We start from the raw sequence: 22,593 nt of genomic DNA, 5'->3' as shown, positions 1-22,593 counted from the left end.
TGGAGCAACCTGGGGTAGTGAAAGGTGTCCCTGCCCATGGCAGGGGGTGGAACTGGATGGTCTTTAAGGTCCCTTCCAACCCAGACCACTCTAGGATTCTATGATATCTGTAAATTGAAAAACTGAATATTATTTATGGTACTCAACTCAAAACTAAATATTTTGAGGCTGCTTTACAGAATGAATTCGTCTGGGTAGACCAGTCATAATAAAGATTGACTTCAAAATAAAAAAATAAAAATAAATATCAGTTATATGTTGTGTGTTTCAGTATTCTCATATTCAGACAAACCTACAGATATGAAAATTGTGCAAACTTAATAAAAGGAACCCAGCAACCTCTGGCTTGTTCAGATTGCTGAGATTTATACATTTTTTTCCTTTGCAATTGTCACATTTTCATGTACATAACCCCTAATTTCTCTTTGAGAACACGTTTATGTCTCAGCTATAATGTGACTGTACATCTGTAGATAGTACAAAGGGAACTTTGAACACCTTTTCAATAGTTTCTTTTCCAAAAGCCTTTTCCAGTAACCATCCTTTCCCAATAGCTGTTTTATGCCATAGGTTATTTATGATTGTTTGTTCCCTTCTTTCTTCTCTATATCTTCTCATATTTTTCTCTACTTCTATACCTTCTCTATACCTTTTTCTCTCTATTGTAGGGAGTCTTTGCCAGGAGATGAGAATTTTTGTGTATGTACAGCTGCCTCAGAAGGGGAAAACAAAATTATCTGTGGATTATTTGACGATTCAAGAGAAAAGTTTAAGACTTTTTTTTTTTTTGTGTAGACTTTACACATGAATATACAGGATTATTTCCAATTATTTCAGAAGTATGTTTAAGTATAAAAATCGAGTTTAACCTTCTCAGGGCACATTTTAAATGAATGTGCTCTTCTGCATTCACCATCTGACTTCTGCACAAAAACATCAGCAAAGAACTGCTCGAATTAACACGTCACAGGAACCAATTTATCTCCAGAAGGCCAGAATGAAAAATAATTACACTGATTATCATCATGCGACTGGCCTTTCTGAAAGAAATCTTGTTTCTTCCCACTGCAAGCTTTTATTTCCCATCCAGGTAGGATGAGCATATGTGAATACCCTTTGGATACATTTTCAATTTAGCTGTTATCTGGAAGAAAGGCACAAATGAAGCAAACGGACTAGACTTAGGATTGCAGATTTGATTAAGCTGAAGAGCTTGATATTAAGATCATATTTTGTAGGACGTGATTTTCTGTCGTGGACTTCATCTCTGCAAGGGGTGTGGTGTCCTCCAGATTTCAGTTCAACTCTGTTCAGGCAGGAAAAGAACAACACAGAGGTACTTCCACACAAAGATTAAAGTTATGCTTCGAAACTGTGTGTGGAAATCTCAGATGAGACACATTTCAGACAAGAAACGTCACCTACCCCAGCCAATGATTGTGTACCAGTAGAAATATCTCCTCTCTGGGAAAAAGGTTTCTACCAACAAAGTGAAAAGGTACAACCCCTCAATGAAAAGCCAGAAGTAGTTGGACATGACGCAGTAGTGAAAAAACACCATCACTGCTTTGCATTCCACCTGCAGAGAGTCGAGAGAAACAAAGTTATTTCCGTGTCACTTCCATCTAAGGGACAGAAAAAAATGCTCTTAACCTCTTCAAATCTCTCTGTGGAAAGAGCTGGGGCTGGTATTGCACACTTTTAGTAGTAAAGTTTTTAAAGAATGAGAAGAATGTGAGGTACCACTTAAGAGAGTGATGCCTGAAAGGGGAAGAAGGCAATTTTACCAGCGGGAGGTGGTCAAGGAGCATCAGCAGACAGACAGTCTTGCACTGGGGGGAGTTCACATCCTCAGTGAACACCAAATGCTAGATTTAAGCCCCCTCCCAAGCATTAATTGCAGGGAAGAAAAGAATCCAGCTGTGTTTCAGGAAACCTAAGGAAGGATGTGAAATGGCAGGATGACCGTGGGGAACCCTGAGAGTGGGATCAGGGAGGATGCACCCTCCTGAGCACAGGTGAGAATTGCACTGCCTTGACATCATCAGGGGTTAAAAATGAAAGTAAGTGTGAGAGTAAAGAAGGCTGAGTGATTAACTGTAAAAAATGATGGAAACTTTTGTTCATTGATGGGGGAGAAAGCAGCAAACTAAAGAAAAATAATAATAATAAAAAATAAAATAAGAGGTTTGTTTAGCCCAGAGAAAAGGGGGCTCAGGGGAAACCTTATCACTCCCTACAATTACCTGAAATGAGGTTGTAGCAAAATCTTCTCCCAGGTAATAAGTGATAGGACAATAGGAAATGGCCTCAAATCGCACCAGGGAAGGTTTATTTTGGATATTAGTGAAAATTTCTTCATGAAAGGGTTTTCAAGCCATGGAACAGGCTGCTCAGGAAGTGGTGGAGTCACCACCCCTTGGGGTATTTAAAACATCCCTGGAGATATTTCAAAGACATGCAGATGTAGCACTTGGGGCCATGGTTTAGTGGTGGATCTGGCAGTGCTGGGTTAATGGTTGGACTCCATGATCTTAGAGGGCTTTTCCAACCTAAACCATTCTGTGATTCTCTGACAAAAGACTATGGTGGAAACCAAGCTCTACCCTGACTCTGTGAAAGCAGGACACACTGGTCTTTCCAGTGTTGCACCTTAGTGATGTTTTTAATGTTTTAGGTGTTTTCAGTCCTACAAAAGTAGGACTTCCCAACAAATCAGAGCAGAATCAGTGGATAAACTGGAAGCTCCTGCCTGGGGTAGTGGGAGCCTGGCAATTTTGACTGGTTCCCACTTGCCTTCCACCCTCTGGGCCAAATCTACAACCAATGTGTTTCAACCAGCAGGTCTTGAGTTTGTTCACAGAAGCTCCACCAGGAGGATTTGGGGATTGAATGGTGAATTTTGATGTGTACTGTGCTTCAAGTGTTTCAAAACAAAGAGGCAGATGCCACCATTGGAAGAGTGGTAGGAACAAACTACAGAACTAACATGTCTTCAGCTTTACCACAGAGAAGAATTAAGAAAAAAACTAGTTTCAATGACAAAGAAAAGGCTGACTAAGAAGCTACACAGCTGCTCTTTCCTTGTGGAAGTGACTCATAGGGAATTTAGCTCATAACTGGATGGATAAAGGAGAAGTCAGTTTGTAATTCCATCATAATTACACCCAGTGAGCTGATTTATCATATCAAATACTAGCCTTAACTGTGAAAGAAATTGGGATTTACACATAATATACAGCTAAATGCATCTGTGAAAGAGACTGCTTTTCATGAAACTCCACATTTCAGAGACAAACACGTGGCTCACACCAATGATTTGCTGAGAGTGTGACCATCGGATGCGTTTTCTGTGTGAATGGTCACCCTGTTTACACAGGACTCTGCCTGACACCCAGAACAAATGAGGCTCTGGAGAAAAAACAGACCTTCAGAGGGAGGAAATTGCTTGTGCCTGCTCTCACCCCACCCACTGCTCTGCAGACTGTGAAAGGGAGAAACAACCTGAGCAGAAACCAAACCCCGTAGGTTTGTCCTGAAGGATTGGTCGCTGGACCCTGGTGACATCATGAGATACAACATCCAGTTTGGCTGTGAACTGGGAGGGCAGTTTATCACCTTTTCCCTTAACGGCATCTCAGTTTATGATACTCAACAGACTTGTGCCTGCCTCGCTGTTTTCTTTTATTTCATGCTGGAAAGAATCAATGTTTCAGTTTTACTCACTGTTGAGATGAAGCAGTGGTTGCCATCCTGTTCAGCATAAAGAACCCCATCTTTGATGAACACGGATATTGCACGTAGGATGAACGAAACAAAGAGGTTCATGTGGATGAAATTCCGGGTGCAGTGAAGTTTCCTAGAGAGCAAAGAGGAAGGGAGGGGGAAAAGAAGAGAAACAAAGAAGAAAATAGTTGTATTTCATCACACTGGGCCTATCTGCACATGGCCAGAGCACCTTGGTGCTAAGAATAGCAGTATTTATAAGCCAGGACTGTGGTTAGTACTGATCTTAAGCCTGAGCAAGGGAAGGATTTGGGCATTTTCTTGTAGCATAAAATAGACTCAGTCCAATGCATCGTCTGAAGCTTCATAAAACAGACCCAAAGTTTCTCCTCGTGCATTTGCAGCCTACTGAAATGTGACTACTGGAGTGTGTTCAAGATGGAGGAGCAACTCAAAGGGTTTTCTCCCTCGTATGCTACATCTGGTGAGGTTAAAGCTTGGACAGATGAGGTCCAGTTTCTCTCCTCCAGTGACCGAACAGCTCATTGCCCATGTCCTGACTCACCTGAATCGACACAGGATGACCATGGCAGTGGTGAGGGACACCAGGGAAGTGCTGTATCCCACCGTGTACAGAGCCTTCACAGACAGATAGTAGTAATCCTTGGGAGGCAAACAACACATGGTTAAAGGGCTCATCTACAGACACATCTTCCTTACCCTGTCAACATGCAAGGGGGGAACCAGAGGCAGGATTTGTTTCTTGAACAGCCTGATTTCTCCTCTGTTTCCTCTGAGATCTCACTGGATATCAGAGCTCTGCTCTATGTCAGCTGTGCCCTTGGCTTTGTGTACCATGAAGTTATTTGTCAGAGAGCTGCCAAAAACTATCTTTATTTTTATATTTATCACTGTGCACATACCTTAGGAAAAAAATAGTTGGCCAAGGAATTCTTTAGTCAATAGGGGAAGAAGTGCAGGTTAACCCCCGACTCTATAAGTTACAAGCTGCATCAAGAGTAAAAACTCATATTCTGTAAATATTCAGTACCAGGCTAAGAAGGATTTAAACCTCACATTTTTATACCCATAAATATCCGATTGCTTATTCTGATCATTATCAAATCATAACATGATCAGAGGCTGGGCAAAAAGCAGTGCTGCTGCTGCTCCCCCCCTTCATTTGTTTATAATTACAGGACTAATTCCCACCTGGTTATCGGACTCTGTCTCGTTTTCATCAAAGCCGCAGGCGTCGTAATAATGAGGGAAAGGTTCAGACCAGCCATCCTCAGTGCAATTCCTGCTGATGTCCCCTGTGCCAAATTGGGAATGTGACACTGTGGAAGCAGACCCCAGGACATGCCCTCCCTCCCCTTGAAAAGATAACTCCACAGTTCTACTGAAAACACTGTTTATCTGGACATCCATAGATTTTAATCTTGACATTTAATGACATCTTTGATGATCCAGTTCTACAACGGGTATCTATGGATGGCAACTACTACAGTTGGCCACCAGAGAGCAAAAATATGTGATCAGAGTATTCAGTGTCTACAGGCCACCAAAAATCTCATTCTCGAGCGGGTAGCTAAACCAGGGGGCTGCTAAATGTCCAATTCTTTCCATTGATTCTGAAAGGCATCTCGGGAATTCAGCTTTGCTGTGGACATCTACATTTCAGGGGGCCAAAGGGTAAGTCCAGTGCTTAAATACAGGCCCTCTGTGCTACTTTAAGTGCTCTGTATCTGAGGCACATTCATGGGACTGGAGAGCAAACATAAGGCCAATATGATTTTTTTGGACCAGCTGCTGGATGCCAGGCAGGATATGTGGGATATCTGAACCAGCCATTATATATCCATGGTGAGGCAGCTGGTTTGTTTTCCTACGGTCAGATATCATGTATCCCACTCAATTATCTTCAAGCACAGGCTCTGTTCTGAGAGTGGATTTTTGGGGAAGGTCTGTAGGAAAACAGGTCTGTAGAAAAAGGAAAGATGGAGTGGGAATCTCTCTCCAACCTCTGTCTTCATGGTAATATGGTCATTTACAGATGGTCACTTCAATTGACAATTTAAAACCTGGTTCAGAGCTTCTTACATTCCTCTGTCTATTAATTATTCCAATTCTGGCCTATAAACTCAGTTTATAAGCTTAAATATCCAGTTTTTTGCCTAATCTGCTATAAAGACTAGATCCTAAATGGCTTTCACTGACATATTCAGGCTTAAAACTGCACTGGAAAAACTAGAGTTGGGGGTAGAAGAGGAAGGAATCTCTTCAAACTCACTTTGCTACGAGGTTGCCTGAGGTGGGACAGCCCTTGTGATGCTCTTTTGAAGCACCACCATCTTGCCAGAGCTCAGTGCCCTGGTTATAAAACAAGGGCTGGGCCTCTGGTTGCACTTCTTCCTCTCCAGCACAACAGAACAGCTTCCATGGATTACAGTTTTTGGAGTTTCAGCTGTACCTTGACCAAAACTGATGGAAATTTCCAAGGTTTGGGTTTGGTTTTTGTTATTAATGTTGAGCTGCTTTGAATTCTTAGAGCAGTTTAGTCAAGCAGCTCATGACCTTATTTTTAGAGATTGTGTTTGCCATCCATGCAGCAGAATATATCTCTTTAATCACAGCATTCATTTAAAAACATCGCATTACTTGGCAAATTTTGGTAAATGACTCTTGCACATTCATCCCTAGTTTTCTATGGAAAATAACAACTGAATCATGGTGTTGACTGTCTTTAACACCATTTAGTAATTACTGTTAAGCAGGTAGATATCATTTATAGCAACACACTTCCCTAGATTGTAAGGCTTAACAGTGGAGGAATAAATTTTCATAATAGTGCTAAAAGTAACATAGCAGAAAATATATGATTATAATTAGCACTGATTAGAAAAATAATACCAAAGTGGCAGGGAAAAAAACCTCTGAGCTTCCTTTTTAACAGAGACAAATAAAAAGAGAGAAAAACCTCCATGGTTTTATTTCTTACCTAGGGGAGACTGGGCTGTGCTTTCCAGCAGGTCATAATCACCTGGAAAAGTGGAAATTTGGTATGAAATTGTTCTGATTGTGTTTTCTATTAGAACTCAAACTGGTCTCTGTGGAAATCAGTGAATAGGATGCAATTGATTTTTATTAGTTTAAATCAGGCCCAAAGGCAATAAATACTTGATTCTGTCTTACTCAGGAAGTAAACACGGTTTTACTTGTGAGTTTAAATCAAAGTTGAACCTCTAAACTTAGAAAATAGCTACTGCAAGAAACAAGCACATGGCTAAAAACACAGACAATCAAACCAGGAAAAGTTTGATTGTAAAATTATAGAAGTCAATATTGTATCTTTAGGAATTTAGATTTATAATCCATAGGTATTTAAATATGGTCAGTTTTCAGAGATTTAATGAAAAATTATTTTCATCCATCAACGACAAAAAGCAGTAACTAGTTGGTCTAAGTAAGATAATTTGATTTTGTGGGTTTAGGTTAAATCACATTGATTTATAAAGACTTATGAGATTTTTAATTTCACTTTTTATCTGAGAGTTACAAAGAACTAAGTGTATGATTGTCATAATGGTTGATACACAAACAACTTTCCAGTAATCTGATATTTCCATGTGCTCTGCACAGTTTTTGGGAACACAGGTACCTAAAAGGTAGGCAGCATGACTGGTTCTTACCTGCATGGGTTTGCCCCAAATTATCTACCTCCCAACCTGAAATGAGAAGGATAAAAGTTATTAATTCTTTCCTGATAATAGTTTGCAATTTAACTTTGATAACAGTTTGCTTCCCATAAGAGGAAGGGATGTAGCAGAGCCCAGAGAAGAACTGCAAGTTTAAATCTCTATTTCATTATGTTTTTATGAATGGAAAGTGGTTTTCAGAAGATGCTTGATTGCATTGTGTTGTTAAATATCTGCTTATCAGGAAGTTTGATCAAACTCCAGGAACAATAAGAAAAATAGACGAGGGAGCTTTCTTTCTGAGGGTTTTTTTTCTTTATTTCTTTCGTATTTTTAAGTGAGGGGGAAGGTTCTGAAATAAGAAAGACCCACACACTTACAAGACATTGTGACAAAATCCATGGTGATTTGTATACTAAAAGTACAGATGTTACAACATGAAATGACAACAATTTAGGTTTGCATTAAAAAAATGTCCTTTTAATCTATTTCCTTCTCCTTTCTTTATTTCCTTTTCCTTTCTTTATTTCCTTTTCCTTTCTTCTATCCTTCAAAAAAAAAAAAATACTACTGGGAGTCCCTAAAGCTAAATTCCCACCCAATATGCTAAATGTTTAATTCCAAAGGGGCTGAAGTCAAGCTCTCCTGGCCCCTCAGAGGATTGTGGCTCAGGCTGGGTGTTGAGGGATGCAGGAGCCATGGAGTGGTGCTGCTGCATCGTGCACAGACACGGAGGAGCCTTGTGAAGCTGCTACAGAAAGCTCTGCCAGGGGCCCACAGAGCAGTGAAACAACATTTCCAGCACTTCATTGACCACTGCAGTAGGTTAAATGTTCAGAGCAGCTCAGTTCTGCATCCTCTGGAGCGACCACAGGGCTCCAGGTTGCTCCTTTTTTAACCCTGATGGTCCAATATTAATTAGGGATTGGAAAAAACCCTTCAAATTGTGTGAGAAGGTTTCTACTTCTATAATCCCAACAGAGTCTGATTTTGATCCTATGGGAAAGGAGAAAGCTTCGAAGGATCTAAAATTATTCAGCGCAGAATGAAATGTGTTTTCCAGTTTATACTTTTTCAAATTCCTTATCATGTAAGAATTTAAAATCAATCGAGTTATCTCTCTCTTCTATAATAAATCAGATGTGCTTTTTGATTTTCTGAGGTAGAAAAAAAAGAGGGTTTGATGTGAAGGTGATGGAGGGAGTCTTGAAAACCCCTCTGAAACATCAGGGAGGCTGTGACTTTGGAGGATGAGCATCAAACCTCCACACCCAACACACCAGTGACCCTGAAGGGTTAATACTGAAAGCCATGGTGAGAACACCTCTGGGCTCCTGCCTTGTCTTCCCAGCTCCAGCTGCTTTGAGGATTTTACATATGGGAATTTAGGCTGGATATTAGAAAAAGGTTCCTCCCCCAGAGGTTGGTTGGGCATTACCAGGCTCCCCAGGGCAGTGGGCACAGCCCCAAGGCTGCCAGAGCTCCAGGAGGGTTTGGATGATCCTCTGGGGCACAGGGTGTGACTCTTGGGGATGGGCCTGAGCAGGGCTAAGAGTTGGACTGGATGATCCTTGGGGGTCCCTTCCAATCCAGGATATCCTATGATTCTATAATTCTAATTCTTGTGCTTTTGCAAATGTTGGATAAGCCCAAAAATTCTGAGGAGAGGTCACCAATGCTCTGAGTAAACCTTTTCTAGCAGAGATTGTTCAGCTGCTGCATCAGACTGAACTGGCAGATGCTGCAGCAGAGCTGGGGCTGTGCTCCAGGTTCTTGGCACAGTCACAGGGATGGCTCTGCAGAATATTTTGGACAGACCCGTTTCCCTCCTAGATCTACCAAACCCCAGGTTTCCTGACAGTGATACAGCTCAGATGTAGGCACCTGTGCTGCTAAAATCCAACTTCAGAATGCAGATAGTGGGTTGTCGTGTGGGTATTTTCACCTGTGGGTTTAGTTGGCAATTAGAGGATCAATGAGCAAACCACTGTTCCTTTATCCCTGTCTTTCCTGATGTCTTCCCCAGCACGTGCCACTCAAATCAGCAGCTCCCATGGAACTGGCTCCTCACATGAGGTCACCTCACACAGCAGCCTATGCCTTACAGTGACCCACAAAAACAGGGTCAGAAGAAGTTTCAAGAAAAACTCTAAAACACCCCTCTTTGACTCATAAAAAACCCGTTTTATTTCATCATTTATGGAATAATTTGACGTCACAAACTGTCCAAAATTCTTTCTGGAGAAAGACCAGGCCACTACTAAATGGATTGAAGCCTGATGTTCCTGGCATCCTGCATACTACACTGATGGCTCAGAAAAAGATATTTTTTTTATGTTTAAATGTTTTAAATGACTTTTTTTCCTATAATCTAAAAAGGATGAAATAAAAATTACCCTTATTTCACTCCAAATATAGGTAGTAGTAAGTCACATTGATGTTAAAATATTAGATTTGAGTTCATTTTGAATTTCATGACATCCATAATAACATTGAAGCATCATATTAATTTAGGTTTTCTGACATGAATAGGCTTTTTATAGTGATATTTTTATATATATACCCAAATTTTATTGCAATTCACTGTGTTTGGGCCTTATGAAGGGATTCACACTTTCAATAAAGTTAATATTTTGATTGCTCTAAGAGCAAACTTGCCTTTTATTAATATATATTTCTGTATATCTAAGTTCTGCTAATGCACTGAAGACAGTTCCAGTGCAACCTTTGACTGTACAGGCTTTTAGGCTTGATTCATCAACCTAATTTTCCTTAATAAGCTACTGGGAAGTCAATTAGATTTATATTGAACATCATACCCTGAATTGCAACTAAAAGTCAAAGTCCATCTATTAAATGTTGGAATAACATACATATATATACCATTATATTTGTGTGTGTGTACATATATATACATACATTTATATTTATATACAAGGACATAGTGAGGAACATACAGCCACCATCTGTAACTCCCTAAATTCCCTGTAACACCTTTAAATTCCTGTGTGCTGCTGTCTCTCAGACAATGTATATTTGTGTATTCTGCACCAAAATATGGTTATTTACTTGACAGAAAACCATGCCAATGCCTGTGTGTGCCCACCTGTAGGACAATGCAATGGAGTTCATATGGATTATTTCTGTGTTTAACATTTAACATATTTACACAAACGGGGACAGAACCTGACCTTGCATTTGAGTTGGGGTTGTAAGGAAGCCCAGACATAGGGCAGTCTCTCTCATTTTTCACACTATTACCCCAAAATGGTATTTTTGTGGGTTATTGTTTCATTTCAATGCCTTTCTGACTCCAGAGACGACTCAGAAAATTTACTCTTGCTGAGTGGGCAAGATTGTAGGGCCCCTCACTGCATGGGCTTTCACAGGATCCTCTTGTTGCCTTACTCTTAGGACACAAACAGTAAGGAACTGGTGTCTCAGACTTCACTGATGAAGAAAAAGCCCATTGAAATGATTATACATATATACATATATACATATAATGGTATAATGAAATATGATGCTCTCCCAGAAATGAAGAATAAATAAAATAAGACTTTCATCTGCATTTTGGCTGGAAACCCATTTTTCAGGGGATTAATTCAAGGATTAGGTTTTTGAGGGACTTTTGAAAAGGACGTGTAGTCACAGGAAAAGGGGGAATGGCTTCAACCTGCCAGAGGGCAGGTTTAGATGGGATATTGGGAAGAAATTCTTCCCTATGAGGGTGAGGAGGCCCTGGCACAGGTTGCTCAGAGAAGCTGTGGCTGCCCCTGGATACCTGGAAGTGTCCAAGGCCAGGATGGATGGGGCTTGGAGCAACCTGGGATAGCAGAAGGTGTCCCTGCCCATGGCAGGGGATGGAACTGGATGATCCTTAAAGTTCCTTCCAACCCAAATCATTCTAAAATTCTATTGCTCTATGATAATAACACCTTAAATATCATGATTTTATGACTGACATGAATGACATTTGTGCTTTTCATGCCCAAAATACAGAAATATGGACACAACGTCAGCTATTAAACAGTGTCTTACAACACCATTCATTAAATCAAGAATTGTTCATACTAGTCAATGAACTTCTGAAAAAAACACTGTTATCCTTGACACAGGATGGTTTATCCAGCACATTGACAGGCTGTGTTATTCACTGTTTGACCAGACTGGACAGGGAATTGTCACTCTTTGGGAAGAAATGCAAATCTTTCATCAGTGCTTTAATTGACATTATTACTTAGATGTTATTTGCAGTACTCCTTAGAGATCCTAGAGAAGATCCATCAGGGTGCTGAATTTCAGTTCCAAACACCAATTACTGAAAATATTGCTTATTTCTGTTTTCTATGTGAAGAGGTGAAAGAAGGAGGAGGGGAAAAAAAAGTCAAAGGACTTGCCAAAGGCTCCCTATTGAGTTGGTGGCAGAGACCCAGACCTTTCCTGCCCTTTTCTTGCACATTTATCAGACTTTCTTCCTTGATTTTTATTTACCGAGACCCAGAAAACATAATTCACTCCTTGCTATGCTCCAGCTGGGGAGAAATTCGATGCAAGCAATTGTTGCTCCTGATTTAAAGTGGACAGGACTGGCAAAGCTGGAGCCAAGAAACAGCCTGTGCACGGTGAGTCTCGGAGCTCAGAGCAGCCTTTTAGATCTTCTCCCTGGTGCCAAATTCTGCCTGCTCTGGGTGTCAGCTGGCAGGGCACCTGCTCCATCTCCCACAGCTTTGTTTATCCGAACACAACTTGCATTTAACCCTTTTGTTCCAGCATTTGTCCCTTATTAGTGGCAAAGTAGGAGGGGGTGAAAGGCTTCCAAAAATATTCCATCCCGAAACGCGTTGCCCACAATTTTCCCTTGTTCCTGTTTTTCTCATCCCAGGATTACGGGTTGCAGGGCTGGTTCACATAGGTAACATAGATTACATAGGTAATCCTCTAAAAGGTTGGATTTTTACAGCATTAAGATGAGTGTTCAAAATCTGCACTGATTTTACTGCACGTTAATCGTGTCCCTTCAGAAAGTGCAGAGACTGGGGTGAGGAGAGGCTGAGGAAAACATTTCCTACAATCCTTGCTGTCCAGCTATGTGGATAATGAGCTGGTTAGGCAGAAATTGAATTTTTTTTCCCCTCTTTTACATAGCACTGATTAGAAGCTGAACATTTAATTTCTAAATAGGAAACAAATCATCGAGCCCTCACACCCCGCTCCCCAGCATCCACCACGCTGGGCCTTTTCACTCCCTCCCCTCTTGCTTCCTGCTGTTCCCAGGGACCAGCAATCTGTTCAGCCGGCTGGCAAAGCCACAGTCGGGAACAGCAGGATACTTAGCAGCTTTTCTGTGCTCTCCGAGCTCCCCACATGGATACTCTGCTTCATTAGAAGGGAACATTAACCCCCGGCCCAGTCCCGTGCCTGGAAACACGTGATCCCACACAAACACTATCCAACCATCCCAGTTGCTTTGTTGTGGCTCTCTTGTGGGAGGGGTAAAATGGCACAGGTTGCCCAGAGAAGCTGTGGCTGCCCCTGGATCCCTGGAAGTGTTCAAGGCCAAGTTGGACAGGGCTTGGAGCAACCTGGGCTAGTGGAAGGTGTCCCTGCATATGGCAGGGGTGGAATGAGATGACCTTTAACATCCTTTGCCACTGAAACCATTCTATGATTCCATGATTGATTGATTGATCCGGGACGAGCTGCTTTTTCTTCTCAATCTCATTAGCATGATCTGTAGTAATTAGCAGGCAGGCAAGCTTACAGATTACATGACCCTCCAGGTTCCCAAACCTTTCCCTGTGCTAAGTGCTTCCCTCTACTGTTTCCAGGGGTTTGAGTCTCTCCAGCCTCGTGTCCCGTAGACAGTACATTAATCTAGAGATTAAAAGGCATTTATAGAAGGGCATGTGGTGATAGGAAAAGGGGGAATGGCTTCAAAATGACAGAGGGAAGGTTTAGATTAGATATTAGGAAGAAACTCTTCCCTGTGAGGGTGGTGAGGCCCTGGTACAGGCTGCCCAGAGAAGCTGTGGCTGTCCCATCCCTGGAAGTGTTCAAGGCCAGGTTGGACAGGGCCCTGAGCAACCTGGTCTAGTGGAAGGTGTCCCTGCCCATGGCAAAGGTTTGGAAAAATATGATCTTTAAAGTCTCTTCCAACCCAAACCATTCCGGTATTCTATTATTCCACAATTTACTGTATATCACCATTTACCTTGACAAAGGGATTTGTGAACATATTGCTCACATAGAGACAGGACAAAATTAAATGGTGCTGTTCATTTTATTTAGAAAGCAAGAAAAGTGAAACAGAGGATAATTAAGGATAAAACTAGGAAGCCTTGTTTGTATTTGTGTATTTGAATAAGAACTGGTGCCCAAGGACATCTGAGGGACTGATCCTGGGGGGCAGATCATTCCATTCTTTTTACCCCCTTGAAGATAAATTGATTTATTTTTCAAGCCTCATCCCTTAAAGGGAAATTCCAAACGGGGATTGGTTTTAGACATCTGCCATGGGATGGGGTGAACTGGCTTCTGCAAATTCTTTGTTACCCAGTGTTTTGTGCCAAACATTGCAGTAAAAGCAGTGACATAACTGATAGACAAGTCATTTCTTCCCATATCCCAGACTAAAGTCAGGGCACGTGGTCTCATGGCACAGGGACAAGAAGACCCAGTGAATCATGTCTGGAAATCATGGGAGAATAGAGAGAGGTCCCACATGGAGAACACAAAGGCCAGAGTACACAGGGCTGGCACAGGCAGGACTGATGTACAGATATGATCAATAACATTTAAGGGAAATTATGGCTTTCTTCTTTTCTTGCTCTTTCTTGTCAAAGGATGTGGAACTAGAAGTGGACTGAGGTCACCATAGCAACTGAGCATCGCCCAAACATTCTGTGAACCCTTCCCATGAGTCTGGCTGTCACAGGAGCATCCATCAGAGAGCAGGATCAACGCAATTACTATTGAAGGGTCTCCAAGCTCTGAAGAGGGCAGGGGTCATATTTCAGAGAAAAGCAAGTGTTTCCCAAACCAGAAACACAAAAAATATAAGAAACAGTGTCCAATGCAGATTAGCAGCTATGAAATAACTCCTAGAGAAGGAAGCAAATTAAATCCCTTGCTTAAAGGTGAGAATGAATGAGTTCCCACCACACCTAAAATCTTGCAGTCAACTGAAACTCCTTTTCCAATTGTTTCAGTCAAGAGCAGAAACACAAACAGAGCAAAGACTGTTAGTAAGGGTTGAAGGATCTGCCCACATTGCACCTGCAGTGATACTCCAATCTATCACCTTTTGCTGTCTAAGTGTTCTCCAATCTGCTCAGCAGCTCTCAGTAACTTCCACCCTTGAATTCTTCCCAAAGGAGCATGATTTTTTTTTCCCCCAAGGGCAAATTAGCTTTCAAATAATTGACAAAGGTCTTGAGCTGTGTTACAGCTTTCCCCTGGCCACTGCAGGATGTCATCTTGCAAAGGACCAAGGACTTGATCTTTAGCTGAAATGCTCTTGGTCATGCTGCATATTTGAGTACAGAGGCACAAAGTCTTATATCCCCATAATTTGATGGGAAAGGCCAAAAGATGTCTTTTTTTTTTTTTCCAATGAAAAAACACCTAAGAGGCCTCAGCTACTCGATTAGAAATGTAGGTCCAGTTGCTATTCTTTGATGACAGGATTTTCCTCCCATTTCCCTCTGCATTGCAGAGAGACTTTGTGGTACTGTGACCGAGGAGGTTTAATTACAGCTTGTCCTCCTCGCTTCGGAAAAGCTGGAGTAATCCCATGGCTTTCCTGCCTCTGCAAAGCCTAGGGATGAAAACCAGCATGAAATTACTTGTTATCCAGCTGCTGCTATTCTCTTGGTTATTGGCAAGACTTATTATTTTGAACATCAGCACTTGGTAGGTGTCCTGTGCCTGTTCTTTGTGTCACAGTTCTTTCTAGGACTTGCTGAGCACTCATCAACAATGACACATATGCAATCTGCAGACAGCTCTGAAAGCTGTCCAAAACCTGCCTCAGGTGTGTATATGTACATGGTTTATATATAAAACTATATAAATACATGTGTATATATTAATGGTTACATAAAAAACAGATAACCTTGAACTGAACTTGCTTCTGAATGATCTTACCTAAAATTAAGGATGAAACTAAGGTATGCACAGAGCTCTGGTTGCTTCAAAGACTAGAGAAGCTCTGATGGCTCATTATTATTCCAGTGATGAAAATGCTGTGGGATGGGTCAGAAAACAGACACGACTCCTTGGTTACTTGTTTTCTTGCCTCAGTTTTCATGCAGGATGTTGAAATGCCCATTGGGGGGAGATATCCTTGAACAGGAATGTAGACCTTTGCATTGATCTTTTGCCTTTTTCCAATTTCAGTCTACTGCAATGCTGAGCTTCATTTCAGCAGTAGCAAAGAAAACCTGCATCCTTTACTTCAGTAGAAAATAAGCACACGATCCTCCAGAGGCATTTTGGTATTTAGAAGGCCTGATCTGGTCACCTTTGTCACCTTTTTGTTCTGCCTATATCAAAAAATATCAATACATAACCCAAACTAATAGAAATTGTAATTTACAAATGTTTTCAGCAGCTGTCACCTTGGGAAGTCAATGACTTTTATTGTCTTTTCACCCAGCTTGGGAGTTATATACCATTTTCACAGTGGTACATGGTCAGCTCCTAAGGAATTTCCCAGGACTGTCTCCTCAGAAATGACACAGAAGGGCTTTCCACACATGAAGATGTAGCACCATTTCCCCTCTCATTAACTCTTCTCTTGTCATCTTATTGTGATTGATTAGGAATAAAATCTAAACCCAGGTAGGAGGAAAAAAAAGCCACAGATGGCTTCCCAAATCCAATTAACCCTGAATTCATAAATCCCACTGTCCACCCATGGCATCTCTAGTGCAGCACATATGAGGCTTGGGGTTCTTACAGAATCAATCAATCAATTAATTAGTATAACAAAGTACTTCAGTGCTTTCCTGAGTGTTTTTAATGGGATCAGTAATAGACTATTTTCAATTTCTTGGGACAATAAAGCTTGTTGATGAGCACTGAAGTCCTGCAACTCCCAGAGTAGCAACAAGCCAAACATTTTGGTTCAAAAATATGAGCACAGGATACAATTCCCTCTTAAACTTTTTAATATCTGGATAAATTCTTTATTTCTAGAGGATTTTAATTAGGAACCCTTAATCCTGGTATCAACATAGGATGGGGTTTTTGTCATTGGCAAAATTTATGTACATTTTCTCTGCCTTATATGTCTTGCAGCAATGATCTTTTGGGGGTGTAGCAAGTAGTGATCTAGACATTCTGAATGGCTGGAAAATTCAGTAGGAGCTACTCATATTTATTATTTGGGTTTGTGAATGAAAGCATTTTCCAAATGGGGAGCATATGGTAATGCTCAGAAACTGTCTCTTATCATTTGTATTATATTATGTATTATGTAGTATTTTTTTCCTGCAAATCAAAGAACTAATAATATGCTCATTTCTGATGTGGCTACTGAGTTTCATTCAGTGGTTCCTTTGAGTAATGTGGCTTTTTTTTTTAGAGGTTCTGACTATCTAAGCTGTACAGTACAAAGGAGAAAAACAGTACAGACTTTCTTTCTGTAGATTTACATTGCCAGGTAGCATCACCTCTGCCTAGACAAAAAAACCCAAAAAACCCCAAAAAAACCCAAACAACAACAACAACAAAAATAGAAAAAAAAAAAAAAGGGGAAAAAGAACAAAGCAGGGAAAATTCTCCATCTGGGAGAACAGATCACTATGTCAGGGCCATCTCCAGGTCTTTCTATGCCCTACTGAAACGTAACATCACAGCTTGACATGTTTTTCTTCTTTCTTCCTTTGCAAGGATCCCTTAGAATGCTTTAAATGTCCCTTGTTCTGGAGTGGGTGTCTCTGGAGCCAGGGTTGGGAAGGCACTTGAGAAATAGTGATACACAACAGAGAGGTCATGGGAGTTACAGCTCCTGGGGAAAATAAGGCTTGTGGGTATCAGTCAAAGAAATCAATGTTGAAGAGGAAAAGAAATTAATATCTAGGAAGCATCTAGAAGGAAACCATTGTAAATCCCCAACCTACTGGAGGAGAAAGGGCTCAGGTACTAATATGCTTTTTCCACGTGGGGAGATTTTGAGAACGATATTTTCGTTCGCAGTTTGCATTTGAAAGGAACAAATGAAAAATTCTGGTGAGCTGGGGGGATCAGAGAGTTGAAATGAAATTTTAGAAGGGTTGCCAAAGACACAGAATGGGATTGAACATTAGGCTTTCTGTGTGATGTTGACAGCAGCTCAAATGCTACTCCTTGGTTCAGTTGCAGTGAAGGTTAAAGCAGAACGTACTAAACCCAGCAACAGTTGGCATTTTTAGCTAAATCCACGGCTAATTTTTTGAAAAAGCCTCTCTCCAGGTGACAGTTTAGTCAGTTAACTTTTATTCTGTAGTCTCTTTTATCTTTTTCCATTTTACTGCAGATGGAAATCAGACATCCAAGGAAAGGCAGCTCCTTTCTGAAATGTATAAAATGAGCACACCACTCCAGTGACTTCACCCATCTCAAAACAAGCATCTGAGAGGGGTCAGAGGAAACATCTTCTACAAGTTCCCACTGATTTCTAGTCACTGAACCTGAAATCCATGTGTTCACCACAGACTTTCATACATAGCTTTTAAATACCCAAAGCCAAGCGAGACACCTCCTCCCCACTCTTTAACACATCCTGTGATTTCCCTTTCATTACACTGCACCCACAGGTGCTTCATAGGACAAACTTTTCGAAAGTATAATTTAAAGGTATTGCTGCAGCTTGTAAAAATGATTTATGCTCATATAAAAATTTGCTGTATTAAGAACAATTCTGCTATTAATAAATATTATTGTTGGTACCCAGCTTAGTTCCATATTCTAGAAACACAGCAGCAGCCAGAAGACACTGTAACAATCCCTAAAATGTGATTAGCCATGTCTTAGAAGCATTAGAGTTCTCTAATAACCCTTTATTTAAGGAACCATCTTAAAGGTGGCCTTTTTTCATTAAACCCTCATTGAAACAAATAGACTTGGCTAATTAAAATTAGCAGCAATAATAGTGAAAGCTCCTGCTGATTCACCCAGGAGAGTGATTAGAGATGTCAATAATTCCACCTTGGGGTCACTGGTGCAAACCCAGCCTGGTCTGGAGAGATTTCCAACCGCTCCAGATTAAATGTTTATTTGTTTATCTAGTGAATTATGAATCTTGGGTTTGTTCCTGCTGAACAGATGTCCCAAAACCCCTCAAACCCAGCCCTATACGAGGTAACAGCTGTCACTTTTATTAGTGATCCTGTGAGGAGAGAAATAAAGCAGGACATATGTTTACACTGGATGGACTATTCCTCCCTCAGGGTCAGACTAAAATACTGCTACAGGTCAAATGTGAAGTTCAGTGTGTGATGAGATCTGTAAATCTTAGGCAAATTACTTAAAAATATTATTTCAGCCCTTTTTTTGGAGATATCCAGCTATAATAGAACGGGTTTTTTTAGATACATATTTTAATTGCTTTTCTAAAGCCTACATTATTTTTTTATTCAAAAATATTATTTTCCACTAGAAAAAAAAATATTTTCCATTAACAGGTAACAGTTTAATTAAGATCTGGAATAGATCCTATTAAGTTAATCTTGTTGGTGAGGTGGGACATGGTCACACACTGGTGGAGTTTGCAGATCTGAGGCACAAGGGTCAAGTGAGGAGTAAAGTCATGACCCCAAAATTTAGCATAGCAAAATTCCAGCTGTTCAAGGAATTAATCAACAGGATCCCCTGGGAAACTGCCCTCAGGGACAAGGGAGAAGAACAGAAGTGGCAGATGTTTAAGGATGTTTTCCACAGAGCACAAGAGTAAGAAATAGGGCAAGGAAGGCAAGAGATGGGCATGACTGAGTCAGGACCTGCTGCTCAAACTAAAGGGTAAGAATGGAATGTACAGGCAGTGAAAAAAGGGACAGGAATCCTGGGAAGGGTGTAGGGATGCTGCCTGGTTGTGCAGGGATAATTTCTATTTTGTAGTCTCTTTTATTTTTTCCCTTTTCACTGTAGATGGAAATCAGACATCCAATTCCAGGCAGTCAAACTCCTTTTTGAGATTCATAGAAAACGAGCAGCCCCCTCCAGTGACTTCACCCATCTGAAAACAAGCATCTGAGAGGGGTCAGAGAGAGCCCCTTCTACAAGTACCCACTGATTTCTATTCACTGAACCTAAACCCACGTGATCACTTTTGACTTTCAGGTATAACTTTCAAATATCCAAAGTGAGACACCTCCTCCCCACCCTTTAACTCACCCTATGATTTCCCTGTTGTTACACTGTGCCCACAGGTGCTTCATTGGACTTTTTAAAAGTATAATTTGAAGTTATTGCTGAAGTTTGTAAAAAATGTGCAGGGATGGGGTCAGAAAGCCCAAGGCAAACCTGTGCCTGGATGAGTTGAAATGGGTGTATTTAAAAGTGAGGATTTCAGCATTCCTGGAGCTGTGCAGGAAACACTGCCTCCCAAAAACTGTGCTCTCTGTGTGGCCATGCAGAGAAGGAAGATTTTGGACTCCAGATTGTAGATGAATAATTAATTAGCAAAATGATCTTTGGGTAAAAGGATCCTGGAGGACAGTGATGAACTTGTTCCTCAAAGGACAGTGCTAATTAAGTGATCAGCAGCAGCCTGGGTGGGTGCTGGGAGCAAATGGACAAATCTGTGTTAATTATCAGGGGCGCAAGGATGTTTCTACCTCATTTCTACAGACCACCAAAAAGCATGATGGACCTTCTGCATCCCTCCAGAAATCTTGGAAAGGTTTCAGGCAGTCGTTTGTAAGCAAAGATATGTCTGGTTCAGGGGCAGGGGGAAAAAAAGAGTATTTTTAATTCCCACTGACTGCTCCCTGGACCCCCAGCCTGGGAGCTCCTCACACTGGTCATTTCAAGCCTCGTGTTCTCCTTAAGCATGAGCAGAACCTGCTCTGAGTTTTAATTATTTACTAAAATAAGTTCAAATTGTTTTATCCAGGACCCAAATACAGATTCAGGTCTCACTGAGTTTAGTGAACATTCTCCTTAGAAGTTACATTTGGTGATATTTTCATGTTGTATAATCTGTGAAGGCTTTTTTCAAACATTCCCTCCCGTCCCTGTGCACACACACTCACATCTACACAAAAGTATCCTGCTTTTCTATTTTCTTAACCAAAGCCCAACTGCAGTTTTGTTAATTTCTCTTTATACTGAGGATCTAAATGAGGGTTTACACTCGTGCTGGGCCATGAAAGAGGCAGAGAACAAAGAGAAGATACTTTACCATCTTCAGGGATGATAAATCTGAACAGTGCAGGACACTTGACAAAGACAATTTCACCCACACTTGCAGGTTTCCAGCATGTAATGTTGTCCCACATTCCTGGGCAACCTAGAGGAGAGAAGGAGGGATAAAATACATTAGTGGTGGAAATCCATTCCTTTCTTCACACTGCTATTGTGCTTTAGAGTTGGTTCTTCCTTCTATACATAAAAAGATGCTTGTTTAGAATAATAAACAGTATCGATTTCCCTGGAATAAAACAATTTTCTTTCACAGAAATAGCATAAAATAAGTAGTAGCACAGTAATGGCCAGACTCTACTCTTGCAGAATGATGACATTCCTTTGTCTCAACTAAATCAACTATTTTTCCCTTGACTATGGAATCTGCTGCCATTCAGCTACCTTTCAGAACTTCTGGATTCATTTTTAAAACTATTTACGGATCATATCTTTGATTAAACATTATGAATTCCTGTTGGTTCTAATCCTTGTCAAAGGTTGGGCACATTTTGGAAATTGTCTGAAAATTGAAAAAAGTTTCTGCTTCATCCTACAGCTATTTCTGTGGATATGTGAGGGAAATTCACCTCTTTAATGCTGTTTATTTTCTAAAAATACATTGTGAAATGTCCTTCCTTAGTGAAGAAATGTCTTAACATCACTCATTATCTTTACTACAGTCTTTGTTCTACAGAATATAAACTCACAATGTCAAAAGGAGGATTTTGAGCTCTAATGACAAACTGGCTTCCAAGAGGGAGAAGTCCTCCTGTAATTCTTCAAACCACCATCTTACCAGCTCCCAAACCTGGAAGTGCTTATCCAGTGTACAGAAAACTCAGAGCAATCTCTAAAATCTCCTACTGATGTTTGAAAAAATGACTCAGTGAAAGAATCTCAAATGGGACCAACTTCTACCTCAGCAGGAAAAGAAAGAAAAACTGGATCTAAGCACCTCTGTTTATTTGCATTTGATGTTGAGATCAAGCACATAATCTTATCAACTGCTAAATGCCACCAGCTCCAGGATTTTCTAAGTTGTTTATCATTAATATGCTCTGTCTTTGACTATGTGCCAAGGAAAATAAGATTTCAGCAAAAACTACTTCCAAGTGTTACTTCCTGACTGGCACAAGTACAATATAACGAGCTGTGGGTGATGAACTTGTAAAAACATCACGAGTGTGGGCTTCAGCAGCTCTGGTGATAGTAGCAGATTTCCATCAGTGGAGGATGCACCTTCACAGGACTGCAGTTGGCATCTTTTTTTCCGTCGTCTTCAGTGGCAGGGAATCAAATCCTGTGTTTCCTCACAAAAATATGAGCCATGTGTGGTGGGCAGAGCAGTTCTGAGGGATGTGGGGTTTGGAGAACCAGGTCGGTGCCAAACAAAGTTGTTCTGATGTGTAACATCGTGATAACAACAACATGTTACACGTTACAAGGGTGACACACGCCAAAAAGTGGGTAAATACTCTTTCAAACTAAAGGATGCAGTATCAGATTGCATAATATGCATAATATAATTTAATAACCACATAAAATCCTGACCCTGTTACGTAAAATCCCTCGGCTTTGACAGACCCAACAAAATACAATATTACTGCAAAAAAAGCTCATTAAATCATGACAGGAGCTGGAATCAAAAAGAAATCCTTTACATTTGCTCCCACTCCTCTTTTTTCCCACCCCTACCCCAGATTATCTCCTTTGCCAGATGAGGATCCTGTGATATGAGTGCTGTGATTCACTAGAACATTTCTAAAAGTCTCAAAGGCTG

At 40.8% G+C, this 22,593-nt stretch overlaps 1 protein-coding gene across 10 annotated transcripts in view; it reads right to left on the bottom strand.

The window, feature by feature from the left end:
• The window catches only part of ADCYAP1R1 (ADCYAP receptor type I), a 144,558-nt gene that overhangs the window by 32,636 nt on the left and 89,329 nt on the right, over nucleotides 1-22,593 (bottom strand). For all 10 annotated transcript variants that reach the window (XM_027660579.1, XM_027660578.1, XM_027660581.1 and 7 more), the window contains 7 exons: nucleotides 20,812-20,919; nucleotides 7,419-7,454; nucleotides 6,728-6,769; nucleotides 4,939-5,042; nucleotides 4,292-4,389; nucleotides 3,727-3,859; nucleotides 1,426-1,579 (listed from right to left, as the gene is read on the bottom strand). In XM_027660579.1, the coding sequence (XP_027516380.1) occupies nucleotides 1,426-1,579; nucleotides 3,727-3,859; nucleotides 4,292-4,389; nucleotides 4,939-5,042; nucleotides 6,728-6,769; nucleotides 7,419-7,454; nucleotides 20,812-20,919 (675 nt within the window). The remainder of the gene's footprint in view (nucleotides 1-1,425; nucleotides 1,580-3,726; nucleotides 3,860-4,291; nucleotides 4,390-4,938; nucleotides 5,043-6,727; nucleotides 6,770-7,418; nucleotides 7,455-20,811; nucleotides 20,920-22,593) is intronic.

Source organism: Corapipo altera, unplaced genomic scaffold (assembly GCF_003945725.1).
Source record: "Corapipo altera isolate COAL_440 unplaced genomic scaffold, ASM394572v1 126, whole genome shotgun sequence".
Taxonomy (NCBI): domain Eukaryota; kingdom Metazoa; phylum Chordata; class Aves; order Passeriformes; family Pipridae; genus Corapipo; species Corapipo altera.
Note: the sequence above shows the minus strand (reverse complement) of the source record. Positions and strands in the feature narration are given on the sequence as shown.